At 42.7% G+C, this 21,599-nt stretch overlaps 1 protein-coding gene across 2 annotated transcripts in view; it reads left to right on the top strand.

The window, feature by feature from the left end:
* Positions 1–21,599, top strand: part of LOC114874670 (discoidin domain-containing receptor 2-like) — a 124,541-nt gene that overhangs the window by 90,032 nt on the left and 12,910 nt on the right. Inside the window, exons 7-14 of one of the 2 annotated variants that reach the window (XM_029184171.2) lie at positions 1,565–1,772; positions 8,204–8,543; positions 10,138–10,328; positions 10,505–10,749; positions 14,426–14,548; positions 15,860–15,969; positions 19,923–20,123; positions 20,697–20,789. In XM_029184171.2, coding sequence (XP_029040004.1) covers positions 1,565–1,772; positions 8,204–8,543; positions 10,138–10,328; positions 10,505–10,749; positions 14,426–14,548; positions 15,860–15,969; positions 19,923–20,123; positions 20,697–20,789 — 1,511 coding nt within the window. The remainder of the gene's footprint in view (positions 1–1,564; positions 1,773–8,203; positions 8,544–10,137; positions 10,329–10,504; positions 10,750–14,425; positions 14,549–15,859; positions 15,970–19,922; positions 20,124–20,696; positions 20,790–21,599) is intronic. The other variant, XM_029184180.2, reaches the window with a different exon arrangement.

Raw genomic sequence — 21,599 nt, forward strand, 5'->3', positions numbered from 1 at the left:
CTGTTCTAAACGTTCGCGTTGTCAAACAATCTGCATTATTATTCACATTGAATTTTATCTGTCGGCGACCAATCTCGGTAGAAATTCAATTTGTTCTCGGTTCGCTCGTTTTAACTTTCGCCCGACATTTTTATCAAAGCGAAACTCGCTGTCGTTTGCAGTTTTTATTCTTTGGATAGCTTCAATTTTCATCCCTCCGTCGACGCGTACGTGATATTTTTTTTTTTTCATCCTTGACTTTTATGCAATACAAAAAACAGAAAAATATAATGGATCAGCTGGATCGTAAAATGCGCAACACGAGAATAGAGATTATATAGACGTAGTCTCGATACACTGCTTAAATAAAGCCTTTTGCGACCCCGGATAATATCCTTGATTTATAGTCAGATTATATACCCTATCGAACTTCAGGGACGCATTAAACTTTTATAACATTCCCAAAAGTCGTACGACTTTCTTTTTCTCTCTCCCCTGTTCATCGTATTTTACTTTGTACTTTTAAATCTTCTAAGGCGAGAGAGGCTTTTTTCAGACGACTCTATCCATCAACGTCCTACTTCGTCTATGTTTGTTTTATTTAATCTATACGCAGGCTTGTTTAGCTTTCCGCTGTGTTTTACCGCAACCACGATCAATCTCTTCGCGGTAGCCGCAAGACTGATGAAAATGGATCTTCCTTTCACTCCATTCTAGTTTAAGATGCTAACATTTTTTGAAGTGAAACTTCTTAGGGCAGTGCGAATTGATTAACCAGGAATTGGAGTGAAATGCTCCCCTGTAGATATTAAGAATCCGTCCGGAAGGTCGGCAATTTTTATAGAATTTAAGTTATTCAAAATAGAATACAAAATTTTACTTATTCAAAAAGAGACAAATTATCATTAAAAAAAAAAAAAAAAAAAATGGGAACCGAGGATTTGAACCGAGGACCTTTAGATTGCGAGTCATGTATTTAAACACGGAGCGGATCCATGACTCGCAATCTGAAGGTCCTCGGTTCAAATCCTTGGTTCCCAAAAATTTTTTTTTTTTTTATGATAATTTTTATGTAATAGTTATTCAAAAAGAGACAAATTATCATTTCAAAAAAAAAAATGTTGGGAACCAAAAATTTGAACCGTGGATCTCTAGATTGCGAGTTCTATGTGTAAGTTTGTCATACTTCAGAATGTAAGGAGTAACTAACTGTAATTGTTAATATCTTTTAAACAATTAACCGTCTGCCCCCAAAAGGGGGTATAGGCGTATTCAGCTTGACGAGCTCTACAAGCTGGCAAAGTTTCATTAATAAGTCAGTGTAACACTTGGGTAGTTCCCCTTGTTAGATTTTTTTAGGATTCTATGGGACTTGGAAATTTTTTCCTAAGTTTTCAGGAACTTATTGCCACCATGTTCCCTTATACATATCAACAATCCTCCAGCGACACACGGTACTTGGACTCTGTTCCCTCTGTCTCGAGTGAAACTTGGATCAAACAAAATACTTTAAAGTCATGAGTGTAATTTATAATGTCACCTAACACAATGACCTACTAATATGGTGTTTAACCTTATGTTACAGGTGTTCTCCCATGTGGACATACTGTTCAGCATAGGAGGCAAATACTACACAGGTGAACCGATCACATACACCTACATGGAGGACAAGATTTTCGAATCATCGCGAAACATCACCATCAAACTCCATCATCGCGTAGGTAAATACGTGAAATTGAGGCTTCACTTCTCATCCAGGTGGATCTTGATCAGTGAGGTGACGTTCGATTCTGGTGAGTGAAGAAAATTTATGCTTCCCTTAAACATTTTATAGAAATTTTCAATTTTTCATGGCAAGCAGATACGAAGGGTCATTTTTCAAGTTAAGCTCTCTATCTGTATGTATCTAAAAAGAGAATCTGAAAATTTCAAGCTGCGCATAGAACGGTATCGCGAATCGAGCCTCGTTTTATTATTTCATTCGTAGCTCCGGCCATATTTTTCTTCCACGCGAACAGAACCGAAGCGGCTCGATACGAATTACGAGCGTTTCGTTTCAATAGAAATCAACTTGTCCGTAGTCTGAACAGAGACACGAAGAATAACGACGTTAGACACGGGGAGAAAAAGCGCTTTATCAAACGGGAAGGTATAAAATCGTGGAGCACGTCGACGTTTCGCAGAATGTCCTCGATCTTCCTCGACTGAATACAAGTTCCGGTCCGATTTAACGCGGCATTCGATGAAAATCGTTTCAACCTTCGCACGGTATTTACGAAAGATTCTGTCTGAATAAAAAGTACCTTCGTGTAATAAGAACACGAGATTCGAAGAAAATAAAAGAAAACAAAAGGAAAGGAAGAAAGAAGAAACAAATCCTTCGCGTCTGTGATTGTATAGTAGAATGCAAACTTTCGAACAATTCCTTCAAGACGATCTCTAAGAACGTCTGAGTGTTAACAATCAAGATGTCTCTTTAAATGATAACAGGATTTACCTTGGAACGGTGATTCGCAGCTGATTCCATTGTTTGCACCCGTTGAATCGACTGAGCTCGTTTTTGTTTGTCGAGGCTCGAATTAGTTCATTTTGCCGAGCGATTAAATTGATGAGCCGTGTTCCGTTCGATACAATTAAAAGGAAATCCAATTAATTCGATGATGACGTATAGAGGCCGGGGTAGAAGGAGAAAGAAAGAGAGAAAAATAGACGGTGGACGGATTAAGCGAGCTTTGACGTTCAACGAAAACGAAAAGCGGTCAACAACAAAAATGAAACCCTTCGTTTCCAACGAACGACCACCGGCAAGCTGTCTCTCTATCTGAAGAAAAATTCTTTGTTAAACGTAGCGAGGGATTAAACGCAACAGTGCTCGAGTCGCCGAACAATTGAACAAGAAGAGTCTGAGTCCTCGTCGTCGTAAAACCGTGTCACGAAACTCGGCTCGACTTCCAAGCTTTATCGTTTAAACCCCGAGGATGCTTTTAAATAGGCTTCAAAGACGTTGTTCGAGCGGAAGAATCGATGCATGAAAAGAGAATCAACAACGATCTTGCCAGCAGCCTTTCTAGACTCTATAGAATTGTGCGTGGAACAAAAGAATTGTGCGTCTACCTGAAAGCGATCTCATCATTATTTTTTTATTAAATCGTGTCACTCGTCCAACAAACGACATTATATTTTCTTTTCATTACGAATCAAATAAAAATGCGAATCGCGAATGACGTACGATGAAACCGAAACGGCGAACGGGCAGCATAGAAAAACAACTTAGTATTGTGCAAGGTATTCGTGCACAAAGGACCCTTTGTCAGCGAGATTTGCCCACCTAACAACAGGTTAATAAAATGGCCGGGAAACTCTTCCAGCCTGCGTTCCGCCATCCACTTGTTTTTCCATCTCAAAGGATGTACATGGAACTGTGCAGCAGACAATTTTCCCGGTCGAGTAAATAGCGGCTGAAAAAAAAAAACGGAAACAAAGGCTGAAAACGGAATGCGCGATATTTGAATCGATGCCTCGTATTTAGACTACCTGGCAATATATCGAAACAAGACCGGTGTCCATCTTTGAATGTCCCTTAGAAATATAAAAATTCAATGATACAGACAAGTCGTTAGGAGAACGATAAAAGTTGCGAGTGTTTCACTGAATGAAAAGAAGAAGAAAAAGATGAAGGAATTCGTTAAGACTGTCGATTTAAAAAAAAAGAAACAGTAATCGAGTGTTCGTAGCCCTTGGTAAATCCTTCAGAAAGATGAGAAAAAGGATTCGTTAAAAAGTTTATCGACAGTGTCTGGCCGTTTATTTCCTGGCAACTTCTTTGAAGACAATCGTTCGTCGAAGAAGAAGGCGAAGTGCCATAATGGATGCACTCGTTTCGATTCTTTCAGCTTTCTTCCATCTCTGGCGGAGGTCCTGCAGGGATTTCAACGGTGCTCCTTCTTGTTCTACTCTTCGAAAGACGTAATTGGACAAGGAAATACGAGAAGACGGGCTGGTGGATCACCTTGCCAGGTGTATATGCTACCTCCTCCTTTCTTCTTCGCCATTGCGCCGTCGCCGTTGTAAAAATGATTCACCGTCGAGGATCGCTCATCCCATTCTGTTCTTTAAATATTCAAAATATCGTCTCCCAACGTTGATATATCGCGAGCATTTACCTCGCGTCAGACGGCGCTGCAGCTTCCCTACTTCCGCGTTATCGGACGCCGGAAACCGCCCCGGGCGTCTTACCCTTAAGACTCCTCGCCCGTTGCGATGCTCGATTATTAATTGACAAAGAGGAACGAGGCGACTTGCGAAAAATTTTCCCTAAACTTATCTCGTTAATAATTCCATTACCGGCACACCGTTGGGACCCTCTTGCCGGGATTAACTCGCGTGGATCGAATGAAAAAGCTTACAAACACGGGGACGATATTAATCGTCGAGTCAACCCGTTCGCGAAACCGAGAACTTTGTTAGCTGCTTCGCGATTAAATGTTATATTTTCTTTCGTTGAATGGAAAATTTTGTTGAACGAATATAAATGATAATTACCGAGGCGCGATAAACAAAAATCGTTTAACGATATAAAAATAACACGAGTCGAACGCGTTAAAGAATCGATTGGCAAAGAAATCTCTGTCTCTAGTTCGAAGCACCGGAAACGTTCTTTTACCAGCCAATCTCACGGTGGCTGATTCACAATGGTTCGATCGAGTCTGCTTAAAAAGCAGGTCGAACTCTATGAGCAACTCCGCGTTGCGGCTCCATTTCCATTTCACAAGCGGTAAATCAAAGGGCTTTTAAAATTGTCCAGCCTCTTTTTCTTCTGTACACGAAGTCTCGGTTGCGTCGCGAGATCAAGGAGCGCATTAGTTGCATTTGACGTCGAGCGTCAGCTGCGTGTGCACGGTGCACGTGCAACGATCTTTGCGCTTCTTCGTTGTCCTCGTCGGTGACTGCGACGAGAGGATAAGACCAGAACCAAGGAAAAAGAAGAAGAAAAAAAGAGAAGAAGTAGGTACAAGAACTCGCGAGGAAATCGCGGTACGAAAGAAACGAGCCTCCTCGGCGAACTCCTTTTCCGCTCGCGCTTTCATTGATTTTATTTTCATTCTTGCTCTCGAAGAAAGGCATTCCCGTTGCATCTCTGGCTGCGCGATGATTTATACGCGGAAGATCCACCTACGTAAGTTATGGCCCACCCTTGTCGCAATCGCGCAGCATCCTGATCCGATCGTAAATCTGACTACCACTGTGCTACACTTGGGGCACGTAAGCGCGCGGAGACTCGGGCTCTGTTATTGTTTTGATGGGGAAATAATTCGCGGGACCGTTCGCGGAGGAGCCCGCTATAATTAAACGGGAATTTGGGATCGCGGCAGGTCGGAGCTACTTTGGAAAATATTTAGCCGAGCTGCAACAACGTATGGCTCGGGTTAATTCCATTCCCGCCAACGCAAATCCTCTCTCGTTTTTGGATCGCAACGGGTTTGAACTGTTCGAAAACTGCGAGTTTAACCGCGGATATTAACGTATAGACAGCCATTTGGCTTTTAAGAGATTAGAGAGAGAGAACATTAGAGTAGTTGCCGAAGAGACTTCGAATGCACGATCCAATAATGGGAAATTATTTAGAAAAATTATTTATCTTCTTGTCTGTTTTAATGTCACGAATCGATGGCGAGAGAATAATTGTAGCTCTTAGAAAGGTGTCGGTGCGGATCGATGATTGGTTGCCACTCGAATCGCTCTATCTCGAGGACAATTTATCGTTTGCTGATGACAGGCCGATTAAAAAACGAATTTCCAGCCACTCTGCTACGGAAGAAGCAATTTATAGGAAATTCGATTCTGTCACGATGCTGGATTCCGCGTCGATTGATACTCCGCGTCTGAAGAGCGATATAAATTAAAAAAAAAGCCTCCGATACAAGAGCGCGCGAAACAACGTGTTTAAACGGTATTCCCGTTTTCTGGGCAACAATTAAATTCTTGTCACGGTAACGCGCGCGTGCAAAGGACTTCGAGTGTCATAATCGACATTGAGTTTCCAATTAAATTCTTTGTACAAAACGCTCGTTACACGCGAAGCGTGTTGCGCTTGTACACGATTTGCTCGCCGATTCATCGAGCGTCTTCTTACGATGCGAAACGACAATGATTTCGTTTCAACCCTCGTATTAATAATTAAAATGAGGATATTTGGAAAAAATTCAATTGTTCAAGGAATTATGTATGCAATTGTCTAGCAGTTTATTCGAAAGATTGCTGTCGGATGATAATTGGAAATATCCGATGCTGTTCAAAGGTATGCATGGCAACAGCTACTTTCACGAGGGAATCACATTTGCCGGCTCGCAGGATTGCCGGTTGCAAAGTGGCGAACGAACGACTCGTTCTCCGGACGGTTTCTCGTCAGCAACACCTGGAACCTGGCGTTGTTTGCATCGAAACTCATTTTCGTTAAATTGCCGGCGCGATGGCCGCTTGGCCAGCGTTGCTTCACGGAATGAGCTGCACCGTACCACCTGACGCCGTAGCCTTAGCGAAACAAAACCTCTTTTCACTGCGAAAACCCCCGTCGCGGGTCGCGCGAAGAATGTTTAATATCGAATTTCATAGGGGATGGAACGGCAAACCGGTAGACGGTTTGTCAGATACGATGGAAAGGGAACGAGCACGACGCTTGCCATACCATGTAAAAGCTGATATCAAACGCGGCGACAGCTTTGTTTCCTGCGAAATGATCCTGCCAGGAATCCGGGAAATACCGATCCTCGCGGAAAAGTTTCGTGGATCGAGCCGCCAAGGCTTCATCGGTGAAAATTGGTCGTTCCGCGAATTGATCTTCCATTTGTTTTTCTTTCTTTTTCTATTTTTTCCATCGGAAACCGCGATTTTACTGGAACGATAGACTGGTCCTGACCACGTCGCTCAGATGTCTGGAAAGGTTTCATTTAACGAAACAAACCGGGGAAATGGAATTTGCGAGTCGAGTGGAGAGGGGTGTTATGAAAAGAAACGAATAAAAAGTGTTTCATCGATAGTGTATTTTTAGTAGAACTTCGAAAAGCTTTCTGATAGATGAACAAGATACAATTTGGGAAATTGATGATGGGATACTTGGCCTAATTATTAAGTCATCAGAGTAACTTGTTTATTAATGAATTAATTAATCAGTTACTGGGTTGTAATTTCATTTACTGAAAATTTATATTCTCTCTTCATACATTCTTAATATAATTTTCTATCGTTCGATTCAGAGATTTTGCAAATCCTCTGTATAAAAAGAAGCGCTCCTATTTATATTCACAGTCTTAATTTGAAGAGAAAATTCAGGATCGTACAATCTTCAAAGTTTTCGTCCTCGATGAAATTTTAAGTTCATCAATTACGCGGGCAAAACTAATTTCGCGCCCGGCGGCTCCCTTTACACGGTGGTATGAATTATTTGAATAACGAACGAGATAAAAGGATAAGAGAAACGCGTGTGCCATTTCTCGCGTCAAGAAAATTCGTTCGAGAGCCGCGTGCTTCGTTTAATTGTTGTGACAGCGCGAAACGCGAGCGAGTTCTGTCGCACCTTTGCAACGGGGAAAAAAGAAGAGAAAGAAAAGTAGTCGGAATATTTTCGTTCCGCTGTTTCGCTCTTCAAAAGCGAAGCTTCGTCGTGTTACCGGTTCGAGTGTAACCGGAAATTACTAAAAAACTCCCGCGTCGACGATACGGGAGCGCGAGGGATTCGAAGAACAGAACGGTAATTAGACAACTGGATCGTTCAGTCGCATTTCAATCAGGCAAATGGAAAAATTTCCCCGGAAAGCTATGCAATTTTTCCATCGAAACGCATATAGGTTAATTATGCGCTCTACATCCACTCGAGTACCTTCTTTCCGTTTAATGATTCCGCGTTTACTCACTGGTTCGTGCGTTAATACTTTTCTGCCCCGAATGTTCCTCGTCAACAACAGACTTCAACCATCGCACTCTTTGCATGGATTATTTTTCAAAACCTTCCTATTAAAGTGCTGAAGTAGTAATCATAATGATTTTGAGATTTCTCAAGAAGATACCACACATTTCTACGGTGCGAATTTTGTAAAATAATTTTATGACACAAAGGTATCAAGAAATAACACTTGTGATAAATTAATTTAAAGCTTAATGTTTATTGAAAATGACTGTACAAAGGTTTGGTAAATATAATAATTGTGATTCGATTGTTTCGGTACAGACGTGGCTCACGGTAACTTCACGCCCGAGGAAGCACCGACAACCGAGTCACCTATTCAGAGCGACGTATTCGTGGAGAAAAACGGTGCCGCAGAGGGTGAACTTCCGGTCTCGACAGCGAAGCACGACGACCCGACGTACATGGCGGTCGTGATCGGCGTGCTAACCGCCGTGATCCTTCTGCTCGCCGTGGCGATATTTCTGATTGTCTCGAGGCACAGGCAACGCAAGTGTTTCGCAAGTCCCATGACCGGCAAGGCGCCATCTCATCTTGGATCTACCTGTGCTACCGTGGAAAAAGGAGCTGCATTGATGGCGTATACCTTGGAGGACGACGAAAGGTATCCCCCTATTACTATTTTAACAATAGAATTACATTTTACAAATATTTCATGCTACATCCCATATGATACCAAGTTAGGATCATAGGAGACGATGTAGACACAAAGGATTTATGTTATTATTAATAATATTTGCTTTCAAAATTGACTTAAAGTTTCGTATTTGCTTTAACACTAGTTTGATGCACAGGTATTTTTAAATTGAAAATAATGTTGAAAATTAAATAGATAAAAGATGAAACATAATTTAATGTATACATCCATTCTTTATTTCGACAATGAAACTTGAAACCAGTCATTTTAACTGATTTGGTAGTTCTAGTGTTAAGAATATGTAATAATATTTACGAATCGTTGGCATGAAAATTTTATTTTTTTCATCTGTGTCTACTTTATTTTATAACATTTAACCCTTATCACTCCAACTGGCAGTAATGCTGCCAACCTTAAGCCAGGGTTCTTAATATTCTTAAAGTGATAAGGGATAATAGAAAATGAAGTCGGAGTTCGAAATGGCTCACAATTTCATTCACACTTTCTAAACTATTTTATCTTTCAAGTATGATGGTCAACCTGTTAACTAAACTACTTCTTGCACGGTACATTGACCAGTATATCAGTAAGAAAATAGTTATTTCGTATTAGACGAGTCGTAAAAGCGTCCTCTATGAAAATGTTCCAATAACCGGGAGAGCCGGGAAACATCCCTCTCTAACTTTACAACCATTCACGGTGCTCCATGACGACGGAAGCCACCTTCCAATAAACTTTCCATCCGTCGTGCTCGTTAGTGGATGTCCAATAACGTCCAATAACGGACATCCTCGGGCAATATATCGAGTTTGTATGGCACGAATGTCTCCAGACTAGATCCACGAGCCATCGTAACTTGGCCGCGACCTGCACGTTTCAACAGTGATCTTCAACCTTGTTACCGCTTTGTGCAACCCGATATTACCGTTCACCAACAGAAGGTCCCGCAACAGGAACATGTTACAGGCACTTCGAGTACGTTTTACCACCCCTTTCATCGAACATTCGACGCCCACTTCGGCTGTGCTACCAGCGAGAAAAAACGTATCCACTCAGAGCAACGATGCGTTTCCGTCGTTACAAAAGATACTTTCAAGTTACCATTCTTTCTCACCGTTCCCGTTAACATACTCATACACTTGGACGTATGGCCTTCGTACACAACTACCGTCATTCTCTCTTTTTAACGCCTCGTAAATCGTCACACGGTACAAGTATCAGTAAACTCCACGGTGATCTATGTCCGACCTAGCGTCGACTTTACTACTTGCACTGTAGATTTCAGTTATTGCCAGGCATCAGTTTTAAGAGAAAATGAAACTACTGTTGTTTTAACGCTTTCCTAAATACCAGTACATTCTACGGGACTTCACATCAGTCTTAAGAAAATGAATTCGTCCTTCCTTGATTAAAGGATCGTACGAGAAATATCTAAAGAAAGCTGCGATATTTCCTATGGTCGTTAATCCCATCGCAATTCCATGCGTTCCCATCGCCAAAGCGTAATCCTCTCGAGAACAACGTCCAGACGAATCTCGTTTTTTTTTTTTTCTGTTGCAAGATACGCCGGCGGTTCGTTACCGACGCTGCCACGGGACCTGGGGAACCGTCTTTTGGACATCGTAAAGCTCGACGACTATCAAGAACCGTACCAGGCATTAAAGTACGCGCCGTACTACAGCTACAGCACCGTCGTTATGGAGATGAAAGACATGATGCTGAACAACAAGGGCAGCAACATCAATCACTCAGGTATGCCGTTCCCGAACACACGGTTGCACCGCGTTGTTTTGCGTGCACACGTGCGTGCGCCGGGTATATTTATACCCGGGACACATTAAACGGCCGGTACGAGCCTCTACCGGGTACACGTACGTATGTACCAAACAACAAAGCATTCGCCTGACCGCAATCAATACACCGTTCAGCCAAGCCCTCTCCACCTGCTCCTCTGTTCAACGCCCGTTCCTCCTTTGCTATATCATCCACAGCGGTGTACGCGAACGGTGCAGTTGACACATCGTACGATTATGCGGTACCGGAACTCGGCACGGTCCCCCTGCTCAACCAGGACGGCACAGGACGAGCGGCTCCCGTTTCGACCGGAACCACCGACCAGGACAGCATCTTCTCCAAGACATCCTCTCGCAGCAGTAAGACGGAGAATAAGAAGGTACGTTTCCTTTTCTAACGGCTGCTCAATGTTTTACGAGGTGGAAATTTTCTAAGACACTCGGCAGATCTTGGCGTTCCTTACTCGTGAGAAAGCTCTGATAATTCTGAAAAATACTTCTTTTCCGTGTTCCAGTAATTGAGTGTTATAAATTAAAAATTAAGGATATTTTAAAATTTTAATTATAAAAGTAGAATTTAAAATTGAAATTATTTAATTTAATAATTTTAGATAAAATGAGTTGAAATACATTCGTTGTTTCGTGAAATCTTTTAAGTAACAGGGAATGATAAATGTTACAATTAATAAATAATCGTAATTTTCAATGGAGAGAAGTAAACAAACGAAGGTCGAGAGCGTAGGAATTCAAGCGTATTATCGCGGAGTGTATAAATAATGGCCACCCTTGGTCCAGAATGTACTTGTATCCCTGCAGTAACCATTAAACGTGCACTCCATTCGTCGAGGGAAAGTTCGCAATTAATAATTTAAATCAATATGGCGGAACGAGTGCAGACCATTTGGGGTAGATATACCTCCCGTGGGTACAGTATAACGTAGCTCGTATCCGGAATACCAGAATGCGGTGCCAGGATCCTGCGGGGGTGGATAGAAAAAACGAGAGAAAGAGAGGAACGAAAAGGGGGTAAAAAGCGGAGGAGGTACGCACCGTCGACGTCAAACGCGCGAGACGTTCCCTAGGGTTCTCTTTTAGCATAAAAAATCACCGGATCGCGACTAAAGGTCAATATAAAAGCTTTGGATCGATAACGGTGAGCTTTTTCTTCGAATTGCCTAATAATTTGATGGAATACAGCCAATAATATTCATGCGATGTGTGATTAAAAATTGATTAGATATGGAAAAAGCGATTGCTTGTAATTATAAATTTACAATGACACAGGAGACAGAAAATTCCGTTATCAATTTAAAATAGACACGAGTGATTGAATATTGGATATTCACTAATGGAGAATTTTAGATTGAAAATTGGTTAATCTATTATTCGTTCCAACGAAGAACGACCCATTTTGTACTATGAATATTAATGAGACAATTATATTGTCATTTTCATCAAATTTTAAGCATCAAACTTATAGGGTAAAAATGCCATTTTGTTATACTTTTATGTCATCAATTCACATCAGATTATAAATCACTACTTTTTAATTTATTCATTTTTTTATTAAAAGAAACTTATAACTTTCGTATTTTTGAACTTTCATCTCACACGAATAGGTAGTATTCCGTGCAAAGGAAAAAAATCAAGTTTGCACAGTCAATAGAACCAAGTCATTCATATTTCTTCCTGTTTTCGAAACTCGGAATTTATCGATATTGCTTTCGACAATCCACGCGACGATATATTGAAAAACTTGCGATTCAAAAGCTTCATTCAACATCCGAATACAAACAATACGTTCCTGTGTATACAACAAACAGGAAAGGCTCAATAAAAGATACTAATCCCTTGAATCAAAGAATCGAACAAATAGTTTCTGTTTCATGAAGCTTCCTTAATGAATTCACTAATATTAATTAACGCCTGTCCCATAAATTTGATCGACGCATCATTACTGATTCTAAGGGTCCAACCAAAAAGGGCAAAATCGCTAGTAGCTACGTACAGATATAACACAAAAGGGTTATTCGTTGCCAAACAGAATAAAGTGTCGCGTGTTCGACAACGTTTCCGCCCAATCTGCAGAATCATTCGATTGATCGGTTCGTCGACGTATAAACGAACTGCCGTCAACGGGCTGCGTCGAACCCTTTCGCGAATACCCTCGGAACAACCCTCGTGGAATGTATCATCATTACGCGGTCCGGTGGCTTCCGGGCCAGTTCGCTCTGTTAATTGCGGAGAGAAAGCGCGTCGTGTAATCACGTTTGCAATCCTATCTCCCCGTGGCCACCCCCTTCACACTGTCTCTGTCTTTCCATCGCGTTCACCCCCTCCCCCCCCCCCCCTTCCCGTCTCTGTCGACCAGCGCGTGCCGACATCGCAGAAATATTACACAGGATGAGAGGGTTGATTCGGCAACCTGCACCTAAATCGTACCGCTGCGATCTGCCGGAATAAAAATACGCCGCTCGAAATTTGTAGCTCGCCAGTGATTTATTTCTACCAGCCAGGACGTACCAGACCACAGACGGAACAACCCCTCTACGCACGGATGTGCATTTTTTCGAGAATCTCTCCGGTGAAACGAGAACACGTACGTTTCATTGAATGTTGGACGACATTGTCGGTCACCCTTAAATTGATATCTTTGATGCGGAGGGAGAAGAATGGACCGAAGGGTGAATGGATTCGTATCTGGGTTTGTCGGTCGAATTCTACGTTCATTGATCCTCTGTTCACTGATTGATTAATTCCCAAATTTAAGCTTTCAATTTGGTACCCTACTTATTAATCAAAATTTGGTTCATCCTTTTTCCTCATAATTTAATTGTATGAAATTTAAGGGTAATCAACGTGTCAATGTTTCCATATTTTAAATGCAACGTTTCAATAATTTCTATCGCAATTTTAGGAAAATTTTTGTAACAGAATATCATCGATCCTTGAATTAGATATTTTCTGAACATCGACGGTCATTTAACGTCTCACTGATACCAAGACGCGAACGTTTGCTATCGGATAGAGCGATCCCGCAAGCGATTGCACGATTTCCGCGGATGTGCAGTCAGATTGATTCGAGCACAATGCCGTGGAAGTGGTCGTCTACGTCGGGACGTCTGTCAGTGATTGACAGCCGACAGGGCGCCACTCGAAACAGTCAAAACATTTCGGGACGACGTGTCGAGTCTGGCCTTGACGCATCGTAGCGACGCCAATCATTGTCCCCGTGTGATCCGTCATTAGATCGGAACGGATGTCCTTCGAAAACACACCGGATAGGGTAGTTATCGGTGGCTGCAGTTTTACAATGAACCCTGTCGAAAGTTATACCCCAGTCACGTGCAACTGGTCCTTTGCTCGCTCGATCTACGACCTCCATTTTATTGTTTCATTCCAATTCGAACGTTTCGACAGGGTGAAGAGGATTCGTGGTGCACGAGTGATGGACGGAATTATTTCAAGTACACTCTTGTTCAAAAGTTTCAGGAAGATCCAAAAGGTATAATAAAAATATTTAGTATAGGAGAGGGGAAAAAAAGGCGTTCCATCTCAGGATCGTCTGTCAGACTCGTCAGTGGTGCTGACAACAGACGATCCCTGCCCCAGACACCTATCATACCGCAATCCGGAACTTCTATACATTCTAACTGCATGCCGGGTGACCGCCAGCGAGAACACTGTCATCTCGCCGCCACCTAGCGGTCCCCGGCCCGAAACAAACGCATCCGGGGCGACGAAACCCTCTCCCCCTCCACTAAACGCCTACATTAGATGATTTTTAACAGGAATTTTCAATGGTGTCGAAGAGCAAAATCAATATTGCAGAGGGAATTTATAGCAGCAATTTTGCCACTTAAATTATAGTAAGTCTATTGGAACGGTGCTATGTATCACGGTAAATTTACGAGCCCGGGCATCGTCGAATAATTCATCCATTGACTGACCATCGCGAACCCTGAAATACCCCCACGCTGCGATGGTTGCCGCGGTTAGCGTGATCATAGATCGTTGATTATATCGAGCTGACGCATTGTTCTTTCCTTGTTTCAGTCGCCGACTCAACAGGAGGTACTTTCGGCCCTGAAGAGACGTCTGGAGCAGACGAGCGTACCGCTCTTCCCACGGCATCGCCTCCGCATGCTCTCGAAACTTGCCGAAGGGGCCTTTGGAACGGTAACGACATTGTTATTACCTCCGAGCACATACATCTATTTGAAATTAGACACGCTGATAAAATACCGTGTCCGATCATTCGTCCCTGACGTCCACTTTGACGACGAATTATTACATCCCTTTTTGAACTTTATTACACCCCTGAAATTCTTTCTCTTTTCGATCGAGTCAATGTTAACGGCAAGGTTTCTGAATCATTGCCAACTAGAGTACCATTTCGTATACAGAAACATCACTGTATCAACTCGAGCACTCTCCTCGTGCAAATTACCAAAATTAATAATCTTGCAAGGTTATTATCATCGTAACATCAAACTCTCTGCCTCAAACTCATCCCTTATGATAACCCAGTCGCAGCCGGGTGAAGTGTCGTTTTACCTCGGTAATTCGTAGCACAGTGAAACAGCACGAAGCCAGAGAGTGTTAAATTACAAACAACCGATATTGCGAACGGACTAGGCGATGGTATCGCGAGTAGTCGAGCGACAAACGACAGAGAAATCGTAGCAGCATCGATTCCGCATCGATTCGCAAACGTACCGCACCCCGGCTTTCCTTGATCAACGACTACATACTAGAGAGTAACAGAGAGAGAGAGAGAGAGAGAAATCAATCCGTTTGTTGGCCGTACGCGGGCAATTCGCCACCGGCTGTTCGCAACAATACGTCGATTAACGAAGTGTCCACCCTGTTATTCTTCCCGTCACAATAGCGCCTCGTCTGGCTCGTCGAGGATAATCAGTTTAGAATGCGTTAGAGCGGCTAATAATTCCCTTTTGTTTCCTGTTCGGCCGACGGCACGCCCATTAATGACCGGTCCAAGAGACGGGTCGCGTACTCTGTTTCGGCTGCATCAGCCAACGTGCGACATCCGTTACGTTCATCATCCGCGTCGACCTTCGTCAATCTTCATCGCGGATCAATCGCGAAATTAATCCGTGGATCGATCAGCATCGCGATACCAGGGAAAATTGCAAAATTCCAACCGGAGGATTATGTCGGCACGAGGAATACCCTCGCCGGGGATAGTCGTGTTCGCTAGTCGTTTATCTGACTTCCTGTCCGGCTTCCCGCAGCCAGCGAGCACCTTCCACCGATGAATACACCTGTCCCGCGCGAAAGTTACGCGATAAATTTGCCAGCGACGAATAATCAAATTCAAGGATCATCCATTCTCGTTAGACGAATTTATGGCTGTAACCAGCTACCCCGAGGCATCCTTCCTCGATCAACACGCAACCTAACGCAAAGTTTTTCTTTATTATTTCAAAAGCGATTCCCTTCTAACTTGAACGAATTATGTCCATAAAGGTATACGTGGCGGAAGCCGAAGGGATACCAGAGTACGGAACGACCACCACCGTTGGCAAGCGTCTCGTCGCCGTCAAATTTTTACTGCCCGAAGCCAGCGAGAAGGAAAAGTGAGTATATATCTATATGTGTGTGTGCGTATTATATACGCTTGCGCAATTTGCATTCCGTTTCGTCGTTACAACGCTCGATCGAGCCACCGCTACGTCCTGGTCGCCTTGTTCCTCCGCTATATCCAGGCGATAACCATTTTGCACCGGTAAAGAACGTTCGGTTACGCGGCGCGTGATTTTACGGGAGATCTGGCAAAAATGGACCCCGACACCATGCGAACCGATCGTTGGGAGAGAACGATAGCTGCACGGACGATAGTTGAGAACGATTTAGTTTCATCCCTTCGTGTATTCCATTTACAATGGACCAGAAATGTATTGGTACATTTTCGTCCGTTGTTAAATATAAATTCCCTTAGGGCACCTATGATTTTTTCGATAGCTACGTCAGTCAGAGGAAAAATAAATAAGGAAAAATTCAAATATCTCTATATAGCATTCGATGATTCTTGACTGTGCAAATTATAATTAAAATTTAACTCAAAATTCATCCATACTAAAAGTACCAATCAAATTAAACACATTTCAACTGTAAGTTACGTCACGAATGTGACACGATATTATAAGGCAAGGGGTTAATATTAATTTTATATTAGTAATGTCATGTGCAAGAGTTTTGTCGGATAATAGTACAAAGAAACGAGAACACGACGGTCGGAAAAGAGCCTTGGGCCGCAGTAGGGTTGAAAACGGGCAACGTTTCTCCCCGAGGAAACATCATTCCTCGGTATCGAGGCTAACTGCGACCCGTACAATGGCCAACGAACATAATGCAACCGAATCGAATCTATTTCACTAGGTCGTGATACGGAACGTAACCGAGAGATCGTCCTCCCCGAACGTTTCCGAGCCGTGCATAAAATTCATAGTACAAGACGGTCCTTTTCGAATGTCCTGGTTTCTTTCCCGAATGCCGGGCCAAGCTTCCGTGGCCATAGAGGAAAGCCCGGGGCGGTGAAACGTCCGGATATGTACCAACGAAGACGATCGTTCTCGCGGCTATCAAGCTAGACATCAGAAAAAGACCAGTTCGATTTCACGAATGGAATAGATTTGCATACAATGACCGGGGAGATAGGGTATCGAGAGGTTTGGCTGTTCGTGGCGACGTGAAAGAGGATTCCGGGGGGGGGTTCCAGAACGAGAGAATCCTTCGAAACAGATGACAAAGCTTCCGTACGACGAAAATCGCCGACCGTTCATCGCAGTGCTTCCCAAAGTGATACCTCCCCTTTGTGAAATGATTCATGAGGGGCGGTGGTAGCTTCAGGTGCAATTAGGGGTGTAAATTTGTCATTGCGTCTTTCTGTTTGTTCGCTTAAACAAAGATCTTCAAGGGGGTGACGAGTAATTTTTTATCTGAAAAAGGGGCTAAATTAGTTTGGGAACCTCTGGTCCATCGAATATCGTAACAACAAAGGCTTTCGTGAATATTGAAGAAACAAGAATTTTAAAATAAATTAGGTCGAATGAGAAAATATAAAGATCAAAAGAATATTATATTACATTTCGACACGAGTAATTATCCGGTAACTCGGCACGACAGCAAACGCGTTCCGTACGAGATTGCTTCTTATAGTTTAATATAACCGAAGCGAATTTCTCTGCTTTTAACTTGCAATAAGGTAAAAGTGGTCGATTAGCCGGCAGGTTATTTCAACATCGTAAAGCACGTGCCCCGAACGTCGTTGAACGCGTTCGAAGGCTATTTTATATGCATATTCCAACACCGTCGAGAATAGATTTCGTTATCTCGAAAGAAAAATGGATTGCACCGTTTGAAATATGTATTTCCATTAACTTTTGAAATTGTACGGTGCGGCGAGTTTTCTGCTACAAAGGATGTGCTACTTTTTCAACTGAAACCCTACTGTTTGACGAGGAATTTGTGCGATGCTTGGAACAATATTTTTTCAACTTGTCTTAAGAAATCTTCTTATTAAAAAGAATTACGCGTTCCATTTAGACGAGCCAAGAGTCTTAATATTTCATTAAGTTAATGAAGATTCTTTCATTCGACAAACTTCCACCTGAAACTTTTTTAAAAGGATTATAAATTAAATGAAACGCTTAAACGTAAATCGAACTTCGATCGAAACGAGTATAATTCTCTCGGTATATCTCTTTAAAAATGATATTCGCTTTAAGGAATTAATGAATAACGATTTTCGGATTATTTAATAGGGAATTCTCACGCGGTCGATCGCCGTTGACCCGATAACTTTCGAAACTCTCCCGGGTTACTTAATCAGATGTAACGCGTTTCACGATTTATCGTGTGATACAATCGTTTCCGTTTGCCCGGCTAACTCCTACTCTTGCGTTTCATCGTGATTTGTTGTAAATATCAGTGTTTTTCGTGGGCCACGATTCACGTACTGCCATAAATAAAAAGCGAAACGATCTCCGATCCTTGGTTTCCACAGTTCTTCGGCGTCTGCTCACGCAACAAGTCTCCCGCCGTGAGGATGACTTATCGCGTCCCCTATCGTGATACCAGCTTGCTCCATTTCCTTTTCCACCTTCCTGGATCCACGCGATTCCTCGTCACGATATAAGAATCCTTTTCTTCGACTCGCGATTCGCGATCTTACGTCCGCAAACACCTGGAACTTGTTCTTTGTAATTTAATGGTAAAGGAAAATCGTTATTCAATGAATATATTCCATTGTACGAATCTGTCCCATATATGATAAATGACGATATTTCTCTATTTATCATGGAACCGAACGAACGAAATCGGCCGTATGATCAATAAACGACTCGCATTCACTACAGAGCCCCGTTCAATATGAACAAAGAATATTTTACTCGTTATACCCGATATCAGGGATATTGACTCGTGGCCGCGCGTTTTGTTCGAAATAACGCTAAATAACGAGCCGACTAACGTTCGCCCGATGAAAACAGCGTACACTTCGTTCCGTATTGACTGGTGCTTTTGCCGTTAACAATTACCTTTTTTTTTTTATTCCACGGGTATATTTAATTTCAACCTCATGGCGCGGAACAGCGCTTTCAATGTAGATCCCCGTGCTCGGTCGAAACAAACAACACCGGTTTCCAGTTGTTTTGCTCGTCCGATGAAATCTCGTTTCTGGAAATGGAATTTTTTAGCTTAATTTCGAGTTTTGCTTCGTGTACCACGAATTTACAGGGGGAGGGCAGCGATGTTGCGTGCGTTTCGATTTTTCCAACGTCCGTGCATCCAAGCTCGCCTCATTACCTGGCTATGAATATTCATTCGAGAAATTAATTGTGTCGCTCGGTATTAATGAAATTGATAAAACGGCATGGATCATCGGTACCGTGCCATTAGATAAGGAACGAAAAGGCGATCAAGGAATTGCAATTATCTCGATTCAATGTCCTAAGGGTTTTGTCGCCCACACGGACGCGAAGATGCGACCACGGTACGCAGCAGAATCCAAAGTTTATGGGGAATCGATACAAGTAGTTTTGTTAACGGTCGCATTAAGCTATCGCGAGAGAGGTGCCATTACCGAAGTCGATCGTAAGTAAGGCAGCAAGTAACGATGCTGCGGGGAAACGCGTCTTGTTACTACGCGTGTATACTCGACAAAGGCAAAGTTTCCTTTTACACCGACTCGGCCCTTCTTCGGCGAGAATGTAAACGAAGCGTCGAAACTTTGCTCGAAAATCTTATGATTATTCGAGGCAGCGAACATCGTACGGTCGAGCGGGGCTCCATTTGCCAGGACAATTTTCTACTTTTATCACGTCGATGTAAAATTTGACGCTGGTCATGGTTTCTTTTACTTCTGTTCGTTTACACGAAATGAAAACGTTCGTGAAATTCATGAGAATTTGATTCGAAATCGCGTGAGAATTTTGATACCTTGAAATTTACCATTTGACATGGAAGAACTCAATGAAATTTCAGCTTGATTTTTCTATAAAAATTATAATGGAGTTATGAATCTGTTAAGGTTGGATTTCCAACGAGACGTGAGGATCCTGGCAGCCCTGGAGGACCGCAATATCGCGCGAGTCCTGGGAGCCTGCTGTCGCGAGGAACCATACTGCGTTGTGATGGAGTACCTGGAACACGGGGATCTCTGTCAGTTCCTGAAAACTCATATCACTGCTGAAGATGCTCATTCCATGCCGATCGGCGTTAAAACACTCAGGTAACTATCTACTTCTTCCTTTATCAAACAAATAAATTATCATTTGAGAGAGCTGAAATTATTTTTATGAACAAGGTAATTAATCCTTTATTAATCCTATTGCAATCGAAATCTACCCTTTCCTATTCGCACTACAATTATTGAATCAGCCTGTACAATGAAGAGCAACGAAGCGTCGATGGAGAAACGTAGCAGGTCTCGCACGAAACGGCGCGTGAAAATTAATCAAACGCAAGAATTTCAATAATTCCCCTGTGAAACAACGGTCGTGTTCATCAGCGGGGCTGGAGATTTAGTTTCATCCGCTGTGGCAAGGCGTCGCGAAGTTAACACCCAATAAGTTTCTACGGTGGCAAAGTTTGAAGCGTTTATTAATCGCGAGCGACATAGTCTCAGCGCAACGAAGCAAACCCTCCTTTTCGCGTACCGTCGTTTCCACGACCCCTGTGCTCGTCTCTTTGGCCACCCTCTCCCTATCCTCTTTTATCAACCCCAAACCCCCTGGAAAGGCTGCAGTCTCGCGCGTTAACTTTGTCCTCTCTCATGGAACTCCGCCTCGTTTCCTCGTTTCAGTTTCAACTGTCTCATCTACATGGCGGCTCAGATCGCGTCGGGCATGCGGTACCTGGAGAATCTGAACTTTGTTCACCGGGATCTGGCTACTAGGTGAGTACCGTTCAAGTTCCACCGTACCTATCCGCCGGATCTCTCTTTCCCACGAGGATAAACGTGTCTTAGCATAGCGCATCCAAACTATCATCGTTACCTTCGTCGCCCAGATGTTTTGTCGGTGTTATAAGAGATAGAGAAACAAGGAAAAGGGAATATCGTTTCTACTTCTCAGCCAGGGAACATTAACGCGAGGGAAAAGTAAAGGATCCTTTTTGAATCTCAAGTGGCGGATGGTAAAATTTCAAATTCGCTACTTCGAATTTGCCTAATTTCAATCGATGCGATATTTAGGTCATCGCCGTGTCAGGGTTAATACATTGGATGCATCTAGGTCAAAGGGAAAAGGATTTTATAAATTTTGCTTTATTTGATCGAAATTTCACTTTGAATATCCAGATACTCGTCTGCTATTTGATGGATGTGCATTTATTTGAAATTTTCATCCGCGCAGGTAGATCACGGGTATCCTTTGACGAAAAGTATCGTTCTTCGGGATGTTATAAACAGCCATTAAAGGGAAGAGAAAGTTCGATATCGAGTTTCTCCGTGGCACGGTTAAGTTGAAATTAAATTATAGCCTTCCCCGGGTACATTTCCATAAGCCCTGAAAACAAACGGAGCCGCGAAACCACACGGGAAATCAGCGATTCATTGGTGATCCGTCGAGCGGAAAACAGCAAGAACGGTAGCTTATTTTCGCCTAGAATAACGATTAAACCTGTGTACCTTGCAGTCGTTATCGACTGTTCGTTAACATCAGAAACGTTTGCTCGGCTTTATTGCGATCCGTGAATTATTCCGGAA

This window comes from Osmia bicornis, chromosome 5 (genome assembly GCF_907164935.1).
Source record: "Osmia bicornis bicornis chromosome 5, iOsmBic2.1, whole genome shotgun sequence".
In the NCBI taxonomy this organism is placed as follows: domain Eukaryota; kingdom Metazoa; phylum Arthropoda; class Insecta; order Hymenoptera; family Megachilidae; genus Osmia; species Osmia bicornis.